Source organism: Gambusia affinis, linkage group LG09 (genome assembly GCF_019740435.1).
Source record: "Gambusia affinis linkage group LG09, SWU_Gaff_1.0, whole genome shotgun sequence".
Classification (NCBI taxonomy): domain Eukaryota; kingdom Metazoa; phylum Chordata; class Actinopteri; order Cyprinodontiformes; family Poeciliidae; genus Gambusia; species Gambusia affinis.
Genome location: NC_057876.1, coordinates 8,553,348 through 8,572,820, shown reverse-complemented (window position 1 = coordinate 8,572,820; position 19,473 = coordinate 8,553,348). Strand labels below are relative to the sequence as shown.

Sequence of the window (19,473 nt, the reverse complement as noted above, 5' to 3'; positions counted from 1 at the left end):
CGTGATAAACAAGCTGTACCGTCTCAAGAGGCAAAGACTTTCCCCCAGCATCTGGTGTTTGAGCCAGCACTGAAAAAGCATCCGCACAAATATCAGTCCTGTGTTTGTGAGTTTTGCCTTTCTGACAGTCTTTCTAACAGTGTTTATCCCACCAGCATATCCAACTGTCACAACATTAATAAACCCACAAGGCAGTAATCTAGTTCTGCATAAAAGCAACTTGTATTCACGCCCAAAATGGATTAGGTCAAGAGGAAAATGCGGAGGAAAAAAAATTTCTAATCATTCGGAATTAAAAAGTACATTTAACTTCCACACAAAATCATCTCAGATTCTCTGTGGCCTCAGAAACACAACAGCAGAATGAATCAGTTGAGCCGTGATAACAACACAATCTTTCAAGAGGCCATGAGATGCTTTATTAAGTTGAGTCGAGGGTTGGAGTAGTCACATGGTGGCAGCCAATGGTCAGCCTGTTCCCGTATCCCCATAAGGAGGCCAAGAGGAGCACAGACAAATCTGATGCCGTAATGACATTTTCTGCATCAGAAACCGTGACAGCAGCTGACTTCAGTTCATCTCCCCCACTCTCCTTGTCTTTGGAGCCCCCCTACTTTCCTCTTGCGCCGTTTTTCTGCTGGTAATGAACCCGGAGATGTGTGGGCTGCACTGGTTTCAAACAGAGGGTGACGTTAGTGATGACAGGCCTGTGAGCAGGCTGACTGATTCGGCTATCAGACATCAGAAGTCGTCCTCTTTTTCCTTTAGGCTGATATTTTATGATTTTGGCCCTGCAGCACCAGTGGGTTGGTGCAGGGAGTCAGTTCGTGGTTAAACAAACCTGTGGTTAAACAAACCTGTGGTTAAACAGGCTTTGCTTCTGGGCCTGTGTTGTCATCACACGTTTAGAGGACAGCTCAGCGTGATGGAAAAGAAGTCAGAGAGTGAGGGTAATTGTGTCAGGGATTTTAAAACACACTCGTGAACGACCTACAATTATTCCTCTTAAATCTTAAAGCCTGCTGCCAATTCAGTGCACTGGCGTTTTTATTCATAAAGCCCAAGGTAAAGTCAATTCAACCTTCTGGTCATGTGACATTATGTGAGTTTGTGAGATCATCTAAAGCATATCATTTTTGATTTAATATTGCAACCAAACATTATGCCGTCTGTAAAAATATACAATCTTGGAGAAACAAAACAATTTCTTGAACAAGTTGTCATTTACCACTCGGAAGAAAATTGTTCTTGAGATTCAAAAATGTGTGAATTAACTTGGTTGCACACTGCCTAATGAAATATGACAATGCAATGCAAAGTCTACAAAAACTGCCTGCATCTAGTTTAGCTATATGTCCTTGTGTACAATATATTTGTTTCACAAAGGATAATTTGGGTGTAATATAAACTATTACATTCCATAGTTTACAGTAAATGTCACACTTCATTTAAAGTAACCGAGGTATAAAGCTCACAGAAAGGCGATGACAGAAAAATATTAAAGTACTTAGTTTAACACAACTGATATCATGATTGTAATATTTGACAATCATAGAAAAAAAATCTACTATTGTGACTGAGAGTAGACATGGTTTCAAAGTCATTTTTTATTGGGCACACAGGTAAAATCTGTAAAAGTGACTGGCAGGTAAACTGGAAGGTAATTATCAACTATGTTTTATGTTTTTGCATTATAAAAAATCACATCTGATGGTTCTGGTTCTTCAGCCCAATATTCATAAAAAAAAAAAATCAATAACATTTTTATTCTCAAAGAAACACTTGACCAAGATTAATAAGTAACTTGTAAAGAGAAAGATATTTGTCCAGCAGATGGCGCAGTCGATGCACAAATGACAAGCAGGTTTGAAATCAAAGTAAAGACAGAGGGCAGCAGAGTACTGCATCAAGCTGCAGGAGCTCAGCCCAACTGATCACAGAAACATAACCTCACTTAAATGAAGCTTGTTCAGCTCATCCAGGTGAATAATTATTGTTCAAGATGGATATGATCAAATTAAACTTCTTAATTGGGATGTTCTCCGCAGAATATAACATTTAATTGGAGCCATGAACAATTAGGCAGGACAAGCAAACACTTGATCTTCTATGAAGCAGAGCCTAACATAATCACTGACAAAACAATAGTATTCTTAACACATCCTAACAACACTCATACTGGCATGTTGAAAATGCCTGACTTGAATACTTATGGGGAAAATAAGATTAGTTTAATAAAATAAGTTATTTTGTTTGAAGGGGGCCAAACTAGGTTCCACTGTTTAGAGGTGAAGGATCTTGGCATTAGGTTTTTTTAGTGCTGAAGTTCATGCTTTAATCTGTCTAAAGGGATTCATAAAATTAAAATAATAAAATAAGATATGTACATATGCAATGCTCTAGGTGGTTTACCTGGCGAAATTCATTCTAAAATCTTTCACAAAGCTGAGGTGGTCACAGAACATATTGTAAAAGATCACATACCCCATAGATCATGACTTTAACTTTGCAAGAAAGTCCTCATACCAAGTCATCAGTAAAGGAACGGTGAGGAGGGAGGAGTTGGATTTCTCCTGGTCTTGGCAGTCAGCTTTCACGCATTTGACAAGGAATACTAAAAGGCAACACAAAGCTAAATCTATCTAAGATGAAGGATCCAAACTATGTCTGGTGAAGTCCACACCTCGGAGGATACACTGAGATCAAATCAAAACATTTGCAGACAACAAAAACCTTCAGTTGCTCTTCAGTTTAAAGAATTTTGAAAGGCAGAAGTGTCAGACTGGTAGAAAGAAGAAGTGTGCTGATATAACCCAGAATAAACGCTACTGTACTTAAAAGAGCCCCGAATTATAGTTTATCTGACGCAAACTGATCATCTGCTTCTCTTCTTAATTCGTCTTATCGCAGAATTAATGTAAAAAAAATTTAAAATACCATATTGCAAAAAGTGCACACATGCAAAATTGTGCAGTGATTTAAAGTTTTGGGGTAAATAATTTTGTTTCTATGTGCTGCATAAAATCATGGCTTGTAGCTGCACATCTGTTATTTTAAAAACATATACCCCTTTTTTATAAAAATAAGGACATGTGTCACTTTGCATTTTTCATCTTCATTTCAAAAGTAGATATTGTCGAATATTTTCTTTTCTTTGCTGACTTACGGTGTTTTACATTGCAAATGACACTTCTGAGTATTCAAGTAATATTACTCATTAAAGATTTTAATATTTCAATTTATTGATTTTTTTTTATGACAGACCAGCAAAACCGTCAACAAAAATATAAGGTAGGGGAAAGTGACATAGTTTAGCATGCTTTATAATGAAAACTCTGAAGTGATAGAGACAAATCTATTCTTTGCAGAATAGCTCAGGCTCAGATTGAATTGAAAGTGTTCAGTAACAGAAAATTTCAAGAATTACCTCAGATTTCTTATTAAGTTTAGACCCAGGTCATTTCAACACATAGTTTGAGCATCATGAGGTAATGTAAAGTATACAAAACAACAGCTGCCACGGTTATTTTCCAATGTAATCACTTCCCTTTTCTCGATTTGGAGCTGGAACATAAACGAACCGCCGGCGGTGCAAATTTAAGACAGGTTTATTTTGAGCAGTTAAACAAACACGGTCGTCACCAAGTGCTTTACAGGAAACAAACACAAATACACATACAAACAAGGATCGACCCCCCTCCCCCGCCCCCTCACCCCAAAATGTGTTCACAATTATCTACTTCATGGCTGTCAAAATAAAATACAAAAACAAAAGCGGCAGCACAAATCTTGGAACTCATGACACCAGTCCAACTTCTGCTGGAATCAGAGGCAGCCAATCCTCCGTTCAACGAGTTGTCACGTATTGCACAATTCCTCGCTTCAAGTCAGAGCAAGTGAACTTGATTGTGACCTCAAAACAGGCAAAGGAAGCTAAACTTAACTCTTCACCCTATCTTATTTCATTCACTGAAGTCAAGCCAGAGTCCAAGCACATTCCTGCTCTGAAGTCTGAGAACTTTCTGAACTTCAAAGAAAGACAAAAAAACAAAAAACAAACCCAAATTAAACCTGATGAAACCATGTAATTTAATGCAGAAAGAGTCATACCATACAACCCGATTCAATAATCAGCAATACAAATCAATTTTTCATCATAATGCACTATCAACCTAATTTGTGTTCCACAAACAAATGTGATTTGGGATGAGATAAAAAAAAAAAAAAAACTATTAAATTTCATAAAATATGAATTTAATGGCAGCAAAACAGAAAGCTGATTTGAAAAAGGTAACCCACGTGTGTTTAGTGTACAAATACACTTGCCTCTACTCTTAAATGTACCCCACGCCCAAAGTTGGAATGAGTCAAACCTGAGTCGTCTTGTGTGAGAGGGTGAGTTCAGCATTTAAGCTTTCCTGATAATGTAAGCTTCCCCTCACAAGTGTTTTAAGACCCTTCCAAGAAACATATACCTCCTCATATCTTCAGATCGTCTATTCTAGTCCGGCTGCTGCTGTGCTTGCCGCCATGACTGGACCTAGTTTGCATAGGAGACCCGGGGGCTGATACTGATCCGCTTTTTCCCTTCACGTCACATTCCTCTGGCTTGCTGCTGCTCCTCTCCACCGCCAAATTGTCCTTATTCTGCTTGTAGGCAGCTTTGCTGTGGTAAGGGTGGAAAGAAGAGTCTGTTCCCTCAGACAGGGGGGAGAGGTTGTAGCTTGGTACCGGAGGGTAAGATGGTTGGACTTGGCTGTGTTCTCGGAAGTAGTCATCGTAGCTTGGTACCAGAGGCACAGGAGTCTCCCTGTGTCCCTTGGAAGTGCTCTGCAGGTTCTGTTGACCCCTCCTGAAGGTGATGCCCTGGCGGCACTTGGTGAACCCCAGGTGGTAGATCTCTACGAGGTTCAGGAACAATGAAACACTGGCCACCCCGAGCATGAAGATGATGAAGATAGTTTTCTCTGTAGGACGGGATATGTAGCAGTTAACCACATTAGGACAAGGTGGTCTGTCACACGTATACATGGGTTTCAGCTTAAAACCATACAAGAGGTACTGGGTTACGATGAAGCCCACCTCAAACAGTGTCTTAAAGATCACATTGAAGACGTACGTGCGCAAGAGCTCCCCCTGAAGCCGCACTCGTCCCTTCTCATCCTTTATGAGAGCTTTCTTGTGATGAGCATCCACACAGGGAGCTTGTTTGTTGACTTGTTGTTGCCTCTCTTTATCTTTCATTTTCTGCTTCTCCTCCATCCGCACCAGGTGTAGAATGTGTCCCAGATAGATGAGGGTGGGCGTCGACACGAAGATGATCTGCAGCACCCAAAAGCGGACGTGGGAAATGGGGAAGGTGATGTCGTAGCAGACGTTCTCGCAACCGGGCTGCTTGGTGTCGCAGGTGAACCCCGACTGCTCGTCGCCCCACACCTTCTCGGTGGCGGCGCTGAGGATGAGGATGCGGAAGATGAACAGGACAGTGAGCCAGACCTTTCCGACCACAGTGGAGTGCTCCTGGGCTTTTTCCAGAAGCTTTCCCAGCAGGTTCCAGTCTCCCATGGCTGTGTCAGGTCACTAAGACAGAAACAAAGATGGATGACACAAACAAAATCTCTTTAGAAAAGTTTAGAGTATGTTTCCTTGTCCTAAATGACTATAAACTGTCTAAAAACGTTGCAGGAAACTCAAAACAAACAGGCAAGTCCTTGACAAGCTGAGAGTTTAGCTGCTGAGCAACGAGTGGCCTCATCCATGTGGATGCAGACAGGATTATATTTACTTTAAGAGAGTATATATTTGGTGGGTGCAGACAGAAGCAAGGCAGGATTCGGCATGTCCTGGCCTTCATGATCCAAGCCATGGCAACATGATCCCTCAAGAAGGCGAAATCAAACACTGGCCAGATGTGTTGGAGGTCCAAACCAGAGACATTTGAATGATGCTGCTACTGTCGGCTTCCGGTAAAAGCTGTGTTTCCCAGTAGAATGATGTTATTGTGAACTGAACTGTTGTCCTGGGAGCCACTGCAAATACTTCTCTAAAATACTTTAACAATTACAGATAGAGCAGGCGTTAAAAACAAAAACGCATATCAATCCTGCTTACCTCAAGGTAACAAAATAGAAACTCAAATAATTGATGCCAGTTAAAGGCTAGAAAGAGCTTGTCTTAAGATGTTTGAAAAACTGTTCACAAATCTAAGCTCTACAACTTTTTACTGTAAACATAAAAGGTCACAAACACTTGAATGATATAACTCACATTTACTGGTGAAAACCACTTTGTGAACTCAAAACATCTCAAGGAGTGAAGCTTTTCACGTCCTGAAGGGTCCATGGAGCTGTCATGTTCTGCAGACAGGCCTCAGTGTGGCGCCTGATCCGAGGGCCCTCAAGCGATGCCCTTGAATGGACAGGAAAAGCGAAGTCCGTCTAGCGATACGCTTCGTTCCACGCTGAAAAAACCATCCGACTCAGTCGTCCATCTTCAAAGCCTGTTAACAGAAATCAGGACCCAGGCTGCGGCCCAGGGGTCTTCCACAGACACCTAGAGCACTGGAAGCCTTCTTAACCATGTCCAGCTTGCTCTTCCACATCACCCCCTCCCTTCTGAGGTTAAATTTGGCACAGTGGACGCTCTCTAATGTAAACTTCTGAAGACCTTCTTTCTCAGCTGTTACACTGAGTGACAGGGAAGCGAGCCAATGATGTTTGTCCGTTGTGCTTGTCTAGCCAAAGGAGCTCCTGGGGACTAAATATAACACAGGGGCCTATCTCCTATCACAGAGGGTGGGTGGGTGACATGGCTGGGAGATGAGCAGCCTGTGGTATCCTTGTGTTACAGCCTGAGGAAAAAAACAAGCTATTGGTTGTAAAATAACATAACAACAAGTCAATTGATCAGGAAGTTTGTTTCTTTATTACACATTGTGTAACAACCCAAAACACTGCATGCGGGGTTTTTACCTGGGTGTGAACCGGTGCATTTATGCATGTAAACACACATGCATTTGAGAGCTTAAAAATGTTGAGTCAACAACAGTGTGAAAACAATGATGGCGTCTTTTGATATGAAATTTTCAGACCTCGACTGACACAAAGTAAGCAACACACGGATGCAAGTTCTAATCAGGATCTGTTAAAAAGCTGGTCAACGTCAAACATTTACTGGAGTCAAGAAGAAAGCAACACCTTTCAGTAAATGTTAAATGTAATTAAGTGTCGTTTTATTTACAAGTATTTTAAAACAGCAGTATAACCAAACTTTGATGTTTTCAGTTTGTTTGTTCATAAGAATAAATGAAATAAATTGTTGCTCACTGATAAATGAACAATGTTCTATTTTTACTCAGAAGTCGAAATTTCCAGTTCAAATGTTGAACATTTAACAGAGCAGATCTACTTCAACTTACCCTACTAGTCGAAGTTAGTTGAAGTTTGCACACCGACTCAAAATTCAGTGTGTCTGATTTCTTATAAAACCTAACGGGGGGCGGCGGGGGAAACTGCTTAACTGACTTTTTGAGCAAAAATCCCATTAGTTTATGAACTCGGACCTGCAGCATGGTTAAAAGTAAGGTTTCAAGAGGTTTGTGATGAAGCAAAAATCATTGCTATTTATTTATTAACCCTGCATCACAGATTGTTTATTTTACCTCACAAATAATTAATACTAACACTTTACCACAAATAGTACTCTAAGCTGTTTGCAATTAGCTGCAAATAAGGAGTTTTCTTAAATGAATATTTACAGCTTAACAACTAAAGGGGGGGGGGGGGGGGGAAAGAACAAAACATTAAAAGTAATGTTCTAATTTTTCTTTTGAATAAATCCTGTGTTTAAAAGCATTTTGTCAAAAATATGCTTTATTTATATGACATGTTAATTTTACAAGTCATTTTCTAGCTTTATGGATCATAGTTTCTTTGTTACATATGTCTGACCGAGTCTACATCCCACCTGAATTTATAGCAATAATTTGTAATTTGACACAATCTAAGTTATGTAGCCGTTTCTACACAAAGTTAAACATTTTCATTGAAATTGAACTGCCCTGTCTCCAAATACTTGTACCACATTTGATAAAGGCATCGATAAATATGACACATAAAAGCATGTTTCCTCGTCTAGATTATGATTGCCTTAGTGATATTCATCCTTGTTTAGAATTTTTTTTTACCAGGCACATGCCTTCTCATTGCAGTCAAAATGTATACACAAGAAAGGTGGTTGTAGTTTTGTAATCTTAAAAGTGTCAATGAAAAAAAGAAAAAAAAAAAAAAGTAAAATATCACAGAATCTGCTGTACTAAACCCTCACGTGCAAACTGATCAAGGACTGGCTTCCAAAGTGATACATTTACAATGGAAATGTTTCACAGCACCTAATTTATACTAGATCTTTGTGTTCTGGAAGAAGTCCCTCTATTTCACAGCTCATCTATACAACTATGCTGGCAGTAAACTGGAAGCTTTGAGAGCCTGGACCAGCTGCACCTGGAGGAACCCATCAAATGGATCCTGCCTGTAATGCTCCGTCAGGCAACAAATATGCAGCCCTGAACGAAACAAATTCTTATGGTTTTCTTAAATCAGACAGGTTTCCCACAGTGTCAACTTGTGTGGGAATGAGTGCAAGACACAGAGCGCCACAGCCTAATGCACTGTGGCGTTGGGTTTGTAAGAAACCATTACTATGTCTTAATGTGCTGGAGATGATTTAGGCAAGAAAAACATCACAATTAAATGAATATAAAAAGGAAACAAGTCAATGATTTTATTATACATTTCTATAAATAAATGGTAAAATAAACAAATATACAGTTAAGGTGTCATTAAAGCAGAGAATACATAGTACAGGCATGATTTATTAGTTCAACAACGCTTCAGAAGGCAGAACATCTCTCGCCCTTTTCAGTCGGGCTCTTTTTGGTCACAGTTAGCTTTGACTTGAGCGAATGATCTGCTATCAGCTGATTGATTTCGTTTTGTCTGTATGAAGAGAACCTTTGAGTTATCCAAGCTGCTTTAGCCTCGTCCTCGGGGCGACTCATGCACCGCTTGCAGGCCCTCGCAATGAGGTAAGCCACCTCGGCCAGGTTGAGCAGCACGCACACCCCGGACACGGTCAGCATGAACACTGTGAAAATAGTCTTTTCTGTTGGTCTGGAGACGAAGCAGTCCACCGTGTTGGGGCAAGGGTATGAGTCACATTTCACCAGACGCACCATTTTAAAGTCAGGATAGATCAAGTAGAAGACGTAGAGGAACGCCACCTCAAAGATGAGTCTGAAGATGATGCTGATCATGTATGTCCACCAAAGAGCTCCTGTGATCTGAAACTTCTGGTTCTTGATGTGCTCCAGCTCCTTGGGGCTGCCGCGGCCCGACCTTTTCAGGGCCTTCTTGTCGACATGTCGCCTGTGGGCCACATGCATGGCCACCAGCAGCGCTGGGGTGGACACCAGGATGAGCTGGAGAGCCCACAGCCGGATGTGGGAGATTGGGAAGAACTGGTCGTAGCAGACGCTGTTGCAGCCGGGCTGCTGGGTGTTGCAGGTGAAGCCGGACTTCTCATCGCCCCAAACGCTCTCGGCGGCCACCACCAGCACCAGGATGCGGAAGATGAAGATGACGGAGAGCCATATGCGACCGATGCCAGTGGAATGCCTGTTTACACCGCTGATCACGGCATAAAAGGTTCCCCAGTTCATCTTCGACTCCAGGTCTGCAGAAAGGTCAAAGGAGAGTACATTTCTAGTTTTTAATTAAAGTAAAAGAAATGCATTCGATTCTTTAAAAGCCCCTCAAGTAAAATAAGACAACCAAAAGACAAACTAAGTCTTTCCAGCAGACTGCCAATAGTTGGTCTCCTAACCACCCTCCATCACTGACTCTCTTGAATAAATCAAAGCAAACTGTTGCAAGAATTTAGTGTTCAGAGCCTTACCAGGCTCATCCGGCTGTGCAAGCGGCGTAAGCAGCACCGGGGCCAAAGATGACCATCCTGAGGCTTGACATGAACATCAAGCTGGACTCGTTGGACACAGCTGGCAAGAAATGCCAAAGTAGCCTGCTGGCTCTATAAAAGCAGGGGCGATGGCCTAACACAAAGCAGTATCACAAGACGCAAGAAATCGAAGCCAATTGCAAAACTTTTGCTGAGTCACGTGGCTTGCTGACCCCATATTAATACTGTACTCCAAAACTGGCCAACCACTCATTCACAGACAGACAGACCGACAGCTGTAATTCATCCGAGGAGCCAGAAAGCCATTGTCTAACGGCAAAAATACCACAAAAAAAAAAATACAATAATTTCCTTTAAACACTATAGAGAATATGCCATGCAAATACCTATCGTGAATTATCCTTTAGAATACTTTCTAGTTGGATGTTAGGAGCACATCAGCTACATCAAATCATATCTCCATTCACAATTGATGTCAGTATATACAAAACTAAAACCAGAGTACATATTTTACCTTCAGCTGTGGTGGTACACAAAAATGTGTACAAAATGGGAAGAAAACAAATAAGATATTTTGTTTTTCTGCAAGCCAAAAGGCTGGAATGAAAACACCGTGCGTTCGGAAAATGCAAATCATCCCTCCGCCACTAGCCGCTGCCCTGCACCGTAGCAGTCATATGCTCTTATATAAACTATTTACATACAATGGTGGCCTTTATCAGGCTGCAACAAGACTCTTTAGAATTCAGATCAAACGCCTCGATTTCCGCCCACCCCGGGGCAAAGGAAGGAATCTGTGTGGACACAAAAGGCCTCAGCTTCGCCACATTATTTATTGTGCTTGGAGGTTCAGTGACGTGAAGGAAGCCCTTGACCTGGGCCGCTGCTGCGGAGTCAGGTTGGCATTTTACAAAAATCGTGACTGTTCAGACAATCTATACATAAATAATGTGATGATCCCCTCAAACTGTTCCAGCACATTTGTTTTAATGCATGACACAGTTCATTTGCCGTTTCTGAATTGTTTTCAAAGCATCCCGGCATAAAACCTTAGCCAGACTCTTAGCCCATTTTTGTTAAATTATAACAAATTATTAGTAATTTACAACAGCACAGTCTGTGCAGTCTATGAAAGAGTCTCTGCTGCACATGAATTGAAAGCGAAACAAGATGAATCACTCTAAGCTCGGGCTCTTAAACCCACCCAGAAACTTTTATGGCTCCATGAAGTGATTCCTTACAGTTGGTTCTCATAAGTCAAGAAGAAAAAAAAAAAACAATCAAGCTCCAGAGGAAAACAATGCCCATTTGTCATCCACATACATTCAAATAATCTACAGCAGAATACTGCGCTATTTATGCGTCACTTCTGACAGGGTCAGTGGGAGGGTTTGCGTGGAGAAGCCGATTCTTTGAATGAACTCAAAAACTCATTTGCATTCAATCCACAAAAAGGGAGACAAGAAGCACAAACTGTGCCAATCATAGTAACTTTATTTCAAAAGCAGGAACACACATGGAAATCAACATGCAATTGGACATGAAGCCAATGTGGCTTTTTGATCTTAAGCAGACAAGCAAGAAATTTCAGAAATAAAAATAAATCTGATGTACAGACAAGTCAAGTAGAATTTTATAATACAGAGAATCTAGGTGCACCATCAGTTCAGACACGCTCCAGAGGGACTTTTTATTTCTTTATTATTAATGCACTCGTCACACTTTATGTCCCTCTTCCTACATGTGCTTTTTTTTATATTTATTTTTATTTTGCACAAAATCTCAGTCTGTGGGAAAATGAGTTGCATGCATTAAAAACTTTCTAGGAGCAGCAAAAAGAAGCAAACAAGATGCTGAGGGACGAAATCAGATCCGTTTATACAAGTCAGTGTTTCTCTGTGGAAGTACCAATACAATACAGTAGTGCTGGCCTGGATTTTAATGGCACAGATATAATTCTAAAGCAAAAACTTTTAGCAAGTTTAAATACAAACATATCAATTGTGAAGTAATGAACCAATTTATGCTATTTTCTAGAGACTTCTGAAGTTGGAACTTCATAAAGGTCCACTTCCAAATTTGAAAACCAGCTGGATTAGCTGATCGATTTGTTTATTGAGGAAGTTAACAAACAGTAGCAATATAAGCTTACAGTAGATTTCTATATTCACATACTTTAACAATGTGTTCACGAAAATTTGTTGTAAGGAAAAAAATTGAAAAGAAAAACAAAATGCTACATTTAAAGGTAAACTTGCAAAGAATGTAGTTCTGCAGTAAGCCCAGTCAAAAAAGGGAAGTTTCTACTCAGGATTTAATTACTTAAAATAAAATGTATATTAGCTCAATCAGTGCAGTTTGTGTAAAAATTACACACAAAAACTGAACCCAGAGTGAGTTCTTTAAGTTAAAAGGCTTTTGAAACACATTTTGAATCCGCTGTATGCATTCACAAACTGCAAATCAATCAATACTTCAGGGCTACAAATTGTGCACATTAAAGCTTCTTTTGCTGCACAGCAAACTTTCTTACAATCTCCTTCAGTGTCAGCTCACACGGTTTACTTTTTATTTTGAGAGTAGCAAGAAATGAGATATTTTTCCCATTCAGACTCTTGTTTCTTCATTTCACGTTGAATAGCACCTGCACATGAAAATCAAGGTGACAAAAAAAATAAGAATCACAAACAATACGAGCAACACAGCTAGGAGGAGACTCGCTTGCTCTACTTACTTTTTTTCAGAAGACAATTGTTCTTCACTTTGCTGTGCCTCGCATGTCCATTTTGGGCTAATCTCAAAGACAGAGATGCACCCCTCCTAAAAAACACACAGACTTGGTGGCATTTTCACACATTTACGGTTACTTGCGTAAGTATCGCTTTACAACAAGAAAATGAAACGTATTTAGTACATTTTTTTTTCTGTGACTAATCAACAGAGCAATGTATAATTGTAAAGTGGAAGGAACGTTACCAATAGTTCTTGAAATTCTAAGAATCTGAAAAGTGTTATGCGTTTGTATTTAAGCTAGTGTGAACCCTTTGTTTAAAAAAAATAAAAAAAAAAAAAAAAAATTCACTTTTATGCAGTTAGTTCCAAGTCATTTAAGTGATGTTTCTACCTGCGTCGTAAATCAAAAAAATTGCAAATTCTGTCCATTGTAGCATAAACTCAACCTGATTGGACAGAGCACCTGTGAGGTACTGACATTCTTAACTAGACTTAGTTCTGGGCATTAATTGAAACCACGCCACTATAAAGTGCATCCGTATGACCTTTCTGAGATCACCCTACAGTAATCATCAATGGTGTATGATAACAAAATTGAGCAATGTTCTATGCTTAGGGATTCCTGGTTTAGTACACCGACTGTTTTTGACAACACTGCATTACCATTTTGCCGCTTTTGCATGTTTCAACAGATCTTATGGTCCAACATGACACCGATACATTTATAATTTATATTAATATACAAGTTCATTACATATTAACAATTACTTTTATTTGTTCCATTATTTTTTTTACTTAAGTTAATAGACAATTTATTCATATCAAGCCACTGCTTAACTTTACTAAACTCTGATGTTATTCTCACTCCATAGAAAACAAAATATTGGTATCATTTACAAGAAATAAAAAAATTATTTTCACCCATTTGTGCCAACTGTTTGTTTTTTTTGTAACTTAGTGACATGTTCAGTCAGACTACTGATGCAATATCATGTAAATTGGGAATATTTCATGATCAATGGTATAAATACTTTAATTCTATAAGTATACTGCTTTTTTTAACTGTCTGTAGCGTTTTGAGATTTCTTTAACCAAGACCAATAATGCTGGAAATGTGAATATTTTTCTGATAAAGCTTTGATTTTCAAGAAATTTTTTTTTTCTCAATTAATCATCTAAACTATTTGTAAAGATTCATTTCTTGGAGACCTTATATAAACCCCCCCCCCCCCCCCCCCAAATTTGTAAATGTCCACTACCGGCTTTATAAAGGGGTACTACTATTTTCATGTTAAAGTTTTATTTAGCCAATTATACACCTTTGTGTTTTATGCATTTCCTTGTGTTGGTATAACACATAAAAATGCCCCCAAAAAACCTCAAGTTTGTGTTTATAACATGACCAAAGGAAAATGTGAAGGACCTTGAATACTTTTGAAGGCACTATAAATTCCAGATGATTTGGATTTACCTTCTAATCTAATCCACCACTTCTACCTGAAAACTAAAACTGGCTTCCCAATTTGAAAACACTACTTTATCCCCCTATAATGACAAACTGATGGCATTTACCTAATTCTCTAATTAATGAGTGGTTTATCATTAAATACCTCATGGCTCCAAGTTTGCCCTTTTCCAGGAACAGCTCAACTGTAACCGTGGGCCCCTGTGGATACATTCTGGCATACAGCGTCCTGTCGTGTACCATTGCTTTGAACCAACCCACCGCCTCCTCAGTCCAATCTGTGCCATTAATGGGCTTCACCTGAAGGAAGGAAGCAGACTAAGTACCGTGAGCCGAGTGAATTTCCTTCATTATGAGGCAATAGATAAAGCTGTGACTAAGTAAAGGAAATAATTAGCGTCTCTTTGTTACAGAGCTGCTTGTTAACGTTTTCCATGAATACAAGTTGTAGACATTAGTTCCAGAAAGTGATGTAGCTGGGTGAACCCCCAAGAGAAAGCTCCTAGGTTTGATATATTGGACCGCTCACATGTGCCATGGAAACCTGCAGAGCCTGAAGTGGAAGCACCGCCATTTCTGAGGAGAGCTGCTTAACATTACAGAGTGACACACAGGAACTGTCACCGTAGTCCAACCTGTTCACCTCCACGTTTATGGATGACTTTTTCCCAGTCCCATCTATAGCATTCAAGACAGAACAGGTTAGTCTGAAATTCCCAAAAGGGAACAGTCTGTCTGAGTGACACTGCTACCATCTAGAGGCAAGTCTTTGTAAAACCATTTCACATTCAACTCGACTCACTACTGCTCACTCCAGAAATCCCAGCCACCTGAGCCCTGAACCACTGCTCATCTTGTGGAGACCAGTAGATGATCTGAGCGCCGATGTCTGGGATGCAGTTCTGCTCACCATATAAATGACTGACTTTAAGGCTGCAAATCAAAAACAAGACACAATTAACATGAGGAAGAGAACGCCAAGAATCAAAAACAATGAGACGAAAGTGTATTTAACATGTAAACATGACGTGGGGTTGTGACTTATGACTGAACAAATGACTTACTCTGTAAAAAGAGCCTCCAGTTTCCTATGGGAGTCTGCATGCTGGATGTAGAAGTGGCTGGGGCTGACAACATGAGACACCACCACTTCAGCCTCTTCAAACTTCCGGATCTCAAATTCGGGAATGCTTACAATATTAGCTGCCAGCCGACCTGGATGATCCGAGTCGTTTTCTTCGAGTCGGGGTTGCGTGTGCTGCAGAGTTTGGGGTTTTAATTCTATGCTGATACTAGAGTTCTCCACCTGTGCAAACGCTTGCTGCAATTTGTTAGTATCCAAAGCAGTGCTATGAACAGATTCCTCCAGCAAAACCTCTGTGAAGATGTCTCCTATGTCCCATAATTCAGTTTCCGTGGCGATGACGCAACTGTAGATCAAAGAGCCGCAGGAGTGGACTCTCTTCACTTGGAAAACCGGAGCGTGGTTAACGTTTGCGTGCAATGTTTTAGGACCTCGCTCGTCTATGGAGTCATCTGTCACAACATGCCTGAATTGATAGCTTTTTGTTTTGACGGTAGGTGACGTCCGCAGGGGAGACCCTGAATTGTTTGCCTTGTACTTGCTTTTAGTCTGCTCCAAAAAAGTGACCTTGAGTGAACCCTTGGTTTTAGCTTTCTCTTTGAGAAAGCACAGCAGTTGGGAGGAAGTTTGCTTTTGGTGTAGCACCTGGACGTCATCGCCATGGCCCCAGATTAATTGAGACTTCAGGCTGCACTGTGACTTCTCTGAGAAAGCATCTTGGATAGAAGGCAGTCGGACTTCTGACTTCCCTTCACTCACCAGATTGCTCTGAATAATGGCAGCTGGGATGTGCATGGAGACGTCTTTGTTTTTATCTTCAGACACGGCCTTTTCCGGCTTTAAACGGGAGGAGCTTGGAGCCAGAGGACTGTTGTCCAAGTCTGATGACTTGCCACCATCTTGCTGCCTTAAAGGGCGCAGGGAATCGAGGGAAACTTTAAGCTGCTGGTGGGACAGAGCGGCTTTGAGTGGCTGAAAGTAGTTGAAGCTGACCCTATCTAATGATTGGTAGTCTGTGAACATAGGGGAAACGGGAAAATACTTTATTCTTTAAAACCTGAAAGGGTTCCCTTTACTCCAACCTTCAAAAGAACTGAATTATTTGACTTACCAGCTTTATAATTCTTTAACAAAGCCGAGAGCTTCACAATTTCGTTGCACTTTCTGTCCAGAGCCTTTATGACATCGTTGAACCGAGGGTTTGGAATAGATGAGTTGAGGACACCATGCGCATCTTCATAGGCCTGGTGGATAGGACACAGTGGTTTATCAGAGGGGGGGGGGGAAATGGCAATAGGTTTGTCTTATGAGCTGAAAAGAAGAAACATACAAGATTAAAAACAGTTCTGGGGATTAACTGATACTTTTAGGAAGAAAACACTGAGCACCAGTCATAAATCTTATCAAAACAGATCTAAAACAATAAGTGGAAAACAAAGTGCACCCTTTCAACTCAGCTGCTCATAAATCTCTCCATCTTGGATCAAACTAAGAAGCTAGAGTGGATCAATTTGTTTGCTGGAACCTTTTTTTAGTTTAAAGGGTTCCATCACACTGAAGGAAGACCATAACTTGCCATGGTTTGTACGTATTTCGCAGCATAAATAGGAAATACCAGTGACATCGGCTGGCCTTGCCTTAATATGAAGGCACAAAATAGAAATTTTGCCAGACACTAATTTTATGTTCTTAGTAATTGATCGTAAAAATCTGTAGTCTTTCAAATTTCTTCTAGTTTTGATTTAGATATTTTCAAAATAAGTAAACATTTGCCAAATTATTTAGCTGTTCTACTTGTATTGTCTGAGAAAGACCATATTTAAATATATAATACACTTTCTATTTAGATGCCTCCCCACATCTCTATAGGAGTTGGGGGCAATTTGCACTTCTGTTTTTATTCTTCTTTCATACAAGGATGAGGTGATACAGCAACAATTTCATATCCCAACTTTTACAGTACAACCTCTATCATAATTTTAATCACAAAATTTATAATAAAAAAAACCTAAACTGAAGATTTTTCAAATTTTCCCACCTAAAAAGCTTTGTATTTTTCATCCAAAATACGAGAATTATTATTTTTTTTTTTAAATCCAGAAAAATCACATTGTATTTAAACACATTCATTTTGTTAAGTGACGTTTTTTAAGCAAGTTCTATGAACCAATTACATTGTCTCAATAAGAAATATATTACTGTCCCAACCGCATTAGGGTTTACCACCAAATATTTTTGAGCAAAACCTGAAAATTAAGCAAATCAAAGCCACACAACAACTCGCAATTTGTTCTACATCTTGTAAAACCGCTTAAATATTAGTGACCTCATACTGCCTGCTAGATCAAGAGAGACTTATTTGGTCATACTCATTTTTTTTTTTATCCTTACGCATTTTGCTAATGAGTACCATTATTTGTTGTTTTTATTTGATTATTCTGTCCCCATTTTGACTTCAATAGTTATTTTTTTAAAGCATTTAACATACCCGACAACATGCATGCTAGTTAAGTAAAATTGTTTAGCTAACACCCAGGTGACTTGTGAGCGTCACAGCTTTTTTCCCCATCCATGTAGTTAACAATACCTGATTTGTGAAGTCCCGAAGTTCTTCCTCCAGATTATTTCGAGCCTTTTCCAGCAAGTACAGTTTACAGGTTAACTGCGCTTTCTGGATGATTCTGGACGGGCGCGGTTCCTGGTAGACATCAATCTGCTGGGTAGCCATGCTGACCCTGCCGGTTTTTCTTCCGTTATTTTCCTACGCGTGCGCACTGCTGATCGGCGAGTTGGGTGTTTCGGCAGAACGTTCTTTCCTTGAGTAATTTGCCAAATTAGAATAAAAATATTGTTCCGAGTGTAAAAATACAATTTCCTCGGGGTATGAACTGTTACCACATCACAGTAGTCCCTCTGAATGTCTCCTGGTCGACCACGCTGGTTTCTTGCTCATTTCCCTAAAGTAATCCTGCTCACAGCAACAGCCGTTGGTTTTTGGTCTGATAACTCGGTGTTTGCCATGATGAAAAGCAGCTGCTATGTTTTCACTCTTTGTCTTGAGGAGTTTTAGTGCAACTTAAACCACGAATAAAAAAGTTCGGAGTGCTGTTCCCCGGTGTTTTACCGATGGGTTTTGATGGACGAGGCTCGTGTCGAGTTATCCAGAAAGATTTTCCACGAAGGCTCCGGAAGTATGGTGACGAGCCTCTCAAGGTCGCTGTATCACGTGACTGATTCAGGACATGGTTGGATTGAATTGTTTTCACCTTGCAATTTGAAACATGATATGGCGGCATGTTTTAATTAAATGCCGTCATTTTAAACATGACATATGGAAACAAGTGAATACACTGAAGTCTGTGATTATTATTATAATTTGTTAAGATGACCTGTTCAGTCAGATAATTAGATACAGTTTTACTTATAAAATCTAGTTTGAAATTAAAGTACATTTTTCTTTTCTGAGTGTTACGGGCCTTGAGCAACCGTATGGTGCAGAGAATGCTGTTGTTTTATATTCTGGTTATTTGTAATTCATCCTGGAAGTAGCTTGAAAAGATAATAGGTGAGGTGAGCTGGATAGTATGCCTCTGTGTTAGGCCTTTCTTGTTCCATCCCTCCTTAAAAATGTATCTGCCGAGATTGGCTAGCGATGACCTCCCGAGCCACTCTCACCCCACCACGATGCAGAGTGTTCCTGTCAGTTGCTCAGCAGTTGCCATACCAAGATGTAATGCAGCCTGTCAGGTTGCTCTCAGCGGTGCCCTGGATAAAGGTGGTGATAAACGGAGGAGTTGTCCCTTGCTTCAGCCCTCCGAGGGAGCCCTTCCTCACTCTAGTGAGTGTTCAACCTTGTGAAGCATATCATCCCAGCCCCTCCACGCCTATATCTGAAGCTTTCTCCTCACGAGGCTTTCAACCCAGCCCGAGACAGCTTCTTACTGACTCTCTGTCATGTGTGAAACGACTCCAGCGAAATAGGGAGTTGGAAGTTGATTCACCACTAACACAAAAACATACGGCTTCACAAGGCCATATTTTTTGCGCTGATAAGATGGAGCCCATGTGTGAGAAGGGCTTAGGTCAGTGTTACATTTATGTCTGGCATTTTGTGTATGGACTTTCTCCACTCACCTGCTTGGATTCTCTCAGTAGCGTATAAATACCAAAAAACAGTAAATAAAACATGAAGGATTTCATTAATAAATGGTTCATT

At 40.2% G+C, this 19,473-nt stretch overlaps 2 protein-coding genes across 4 annotated transcripts; both read right to left on the bottom strand.

The window, feature by feature from the left end:
• Positions 1-3,733: 3,733 nt before the first annotated feature.
• Positions 3,734-6,735, bottom strand: LOC122836901 (gap junction alpha-3 protein-like). The gene is made up of 2 exons (XM_044126879.1): positions 6,268-6,735; positions 3,734-5,580 (listed from the first exon to the last, which is right to left on the bottom strand). The coding sequence occupies exon 2, from the start codon at positions 5,563-5,565 to the stop codon at positions 4,480-4,482; it is 1,086 nt and encodes a 361-aa protein (XP_043982814.1). The 5' UTR covers positions 5,566-5,580; positions 6,268-6,735; the 3' UTR covers positions 3,734-4,479.
• Positions 6,736-7,803: 1,068 nt separating this feature from the next.
• LOC122836903 (gap junction beta-1 protein-like) lies at positions 7,804-18,511 on the bottom strand. 3 transcript variants are annotated; one of them, XM_044126882.1, is made up of 11 exons: positions 17,845-18,511; positions 16,369-16,501; positions 15,238-16,270; positions 14,976-15,106; positions 14,703-14,851; positions 14,319-14,473; positions 12,710-12,795; positions 12,541-12,619; positions 11,085-11,092; positions 10,757-10,897; positions 8,835-9,738 (listed from the first exon to the last, which is right to left on the bottom strand). In XM_044126882.1, exons 1-11 carry the CDS (start codon positions 17,983-17,985, stop codon positions 8,891-8,893), a joined length of 2,904 nt encoding a protein of 967 aa, XP_043982817.1. In that variant the 5' UTR covers positions 17,986-18,511; the 3' UTR covers positions 8,835-8,890. The 3 variants fall into 3 exon arrangements, with proteins under 3 accessions (XP_043982816.1, XP_043982815.1, XP_043982817.1); XM_044126881.1 differs by lacking the exons at positions 10,757-10,897; positions 11,085-11,092; positions 12,541-12,619; ... (5 more) ...; positions 16,369-16,501; positions 17,845-18,511 and adding an exon at positions 10,490-10,606 and having other exon boundaries at positions 7,804-9,732; XM_044126880.1 differs by lacking the exons at positions 10,757-10,897; positions 11,085-11,092; positions 12,541-12,619; ... (5 more) ...; positions 16,369-16,501; positions 17,845-18,511 and adding an exon at positions 9,955-10,220 and having other exon boundaries at positions 7,804-9,732.
• Positions 18,512-19,473: the final 962 nt, after the last annotated feature.

Bases quoted from the DNA above. Each gene is read 5' to 3' on its own strand.
- LOC122836901 (XM_044126879.1), bottom strand. From the start codon at position 5,565: ATGGGAGACTGGAACCTGCTGGGAAAGCTTCTGGAAAAAGCCCAGGAG.
- LOC122836903 (XM_044126882.1), bottom strand. From the start codon at position 17,985: ATGGCTACCCAGCAGATTGATGTCTACCAGGAACCGCGCCCGTCCAGA. The intron at 12,796-14,318 runs GTATTTAATGAT...TGTGTTTTTTAG, and splicing joins GGCAAACTTGGAGCCATGAG to GAGGGGTGCATCTCTGTCTT. The intron at 12,620-12,709 runs GTAAGTAGAGCA...TTTCATGTGCAG, and splicing joins CAATTGTCTTCTGAAAAAAA to GTGCTATTCAACGTGAAATG.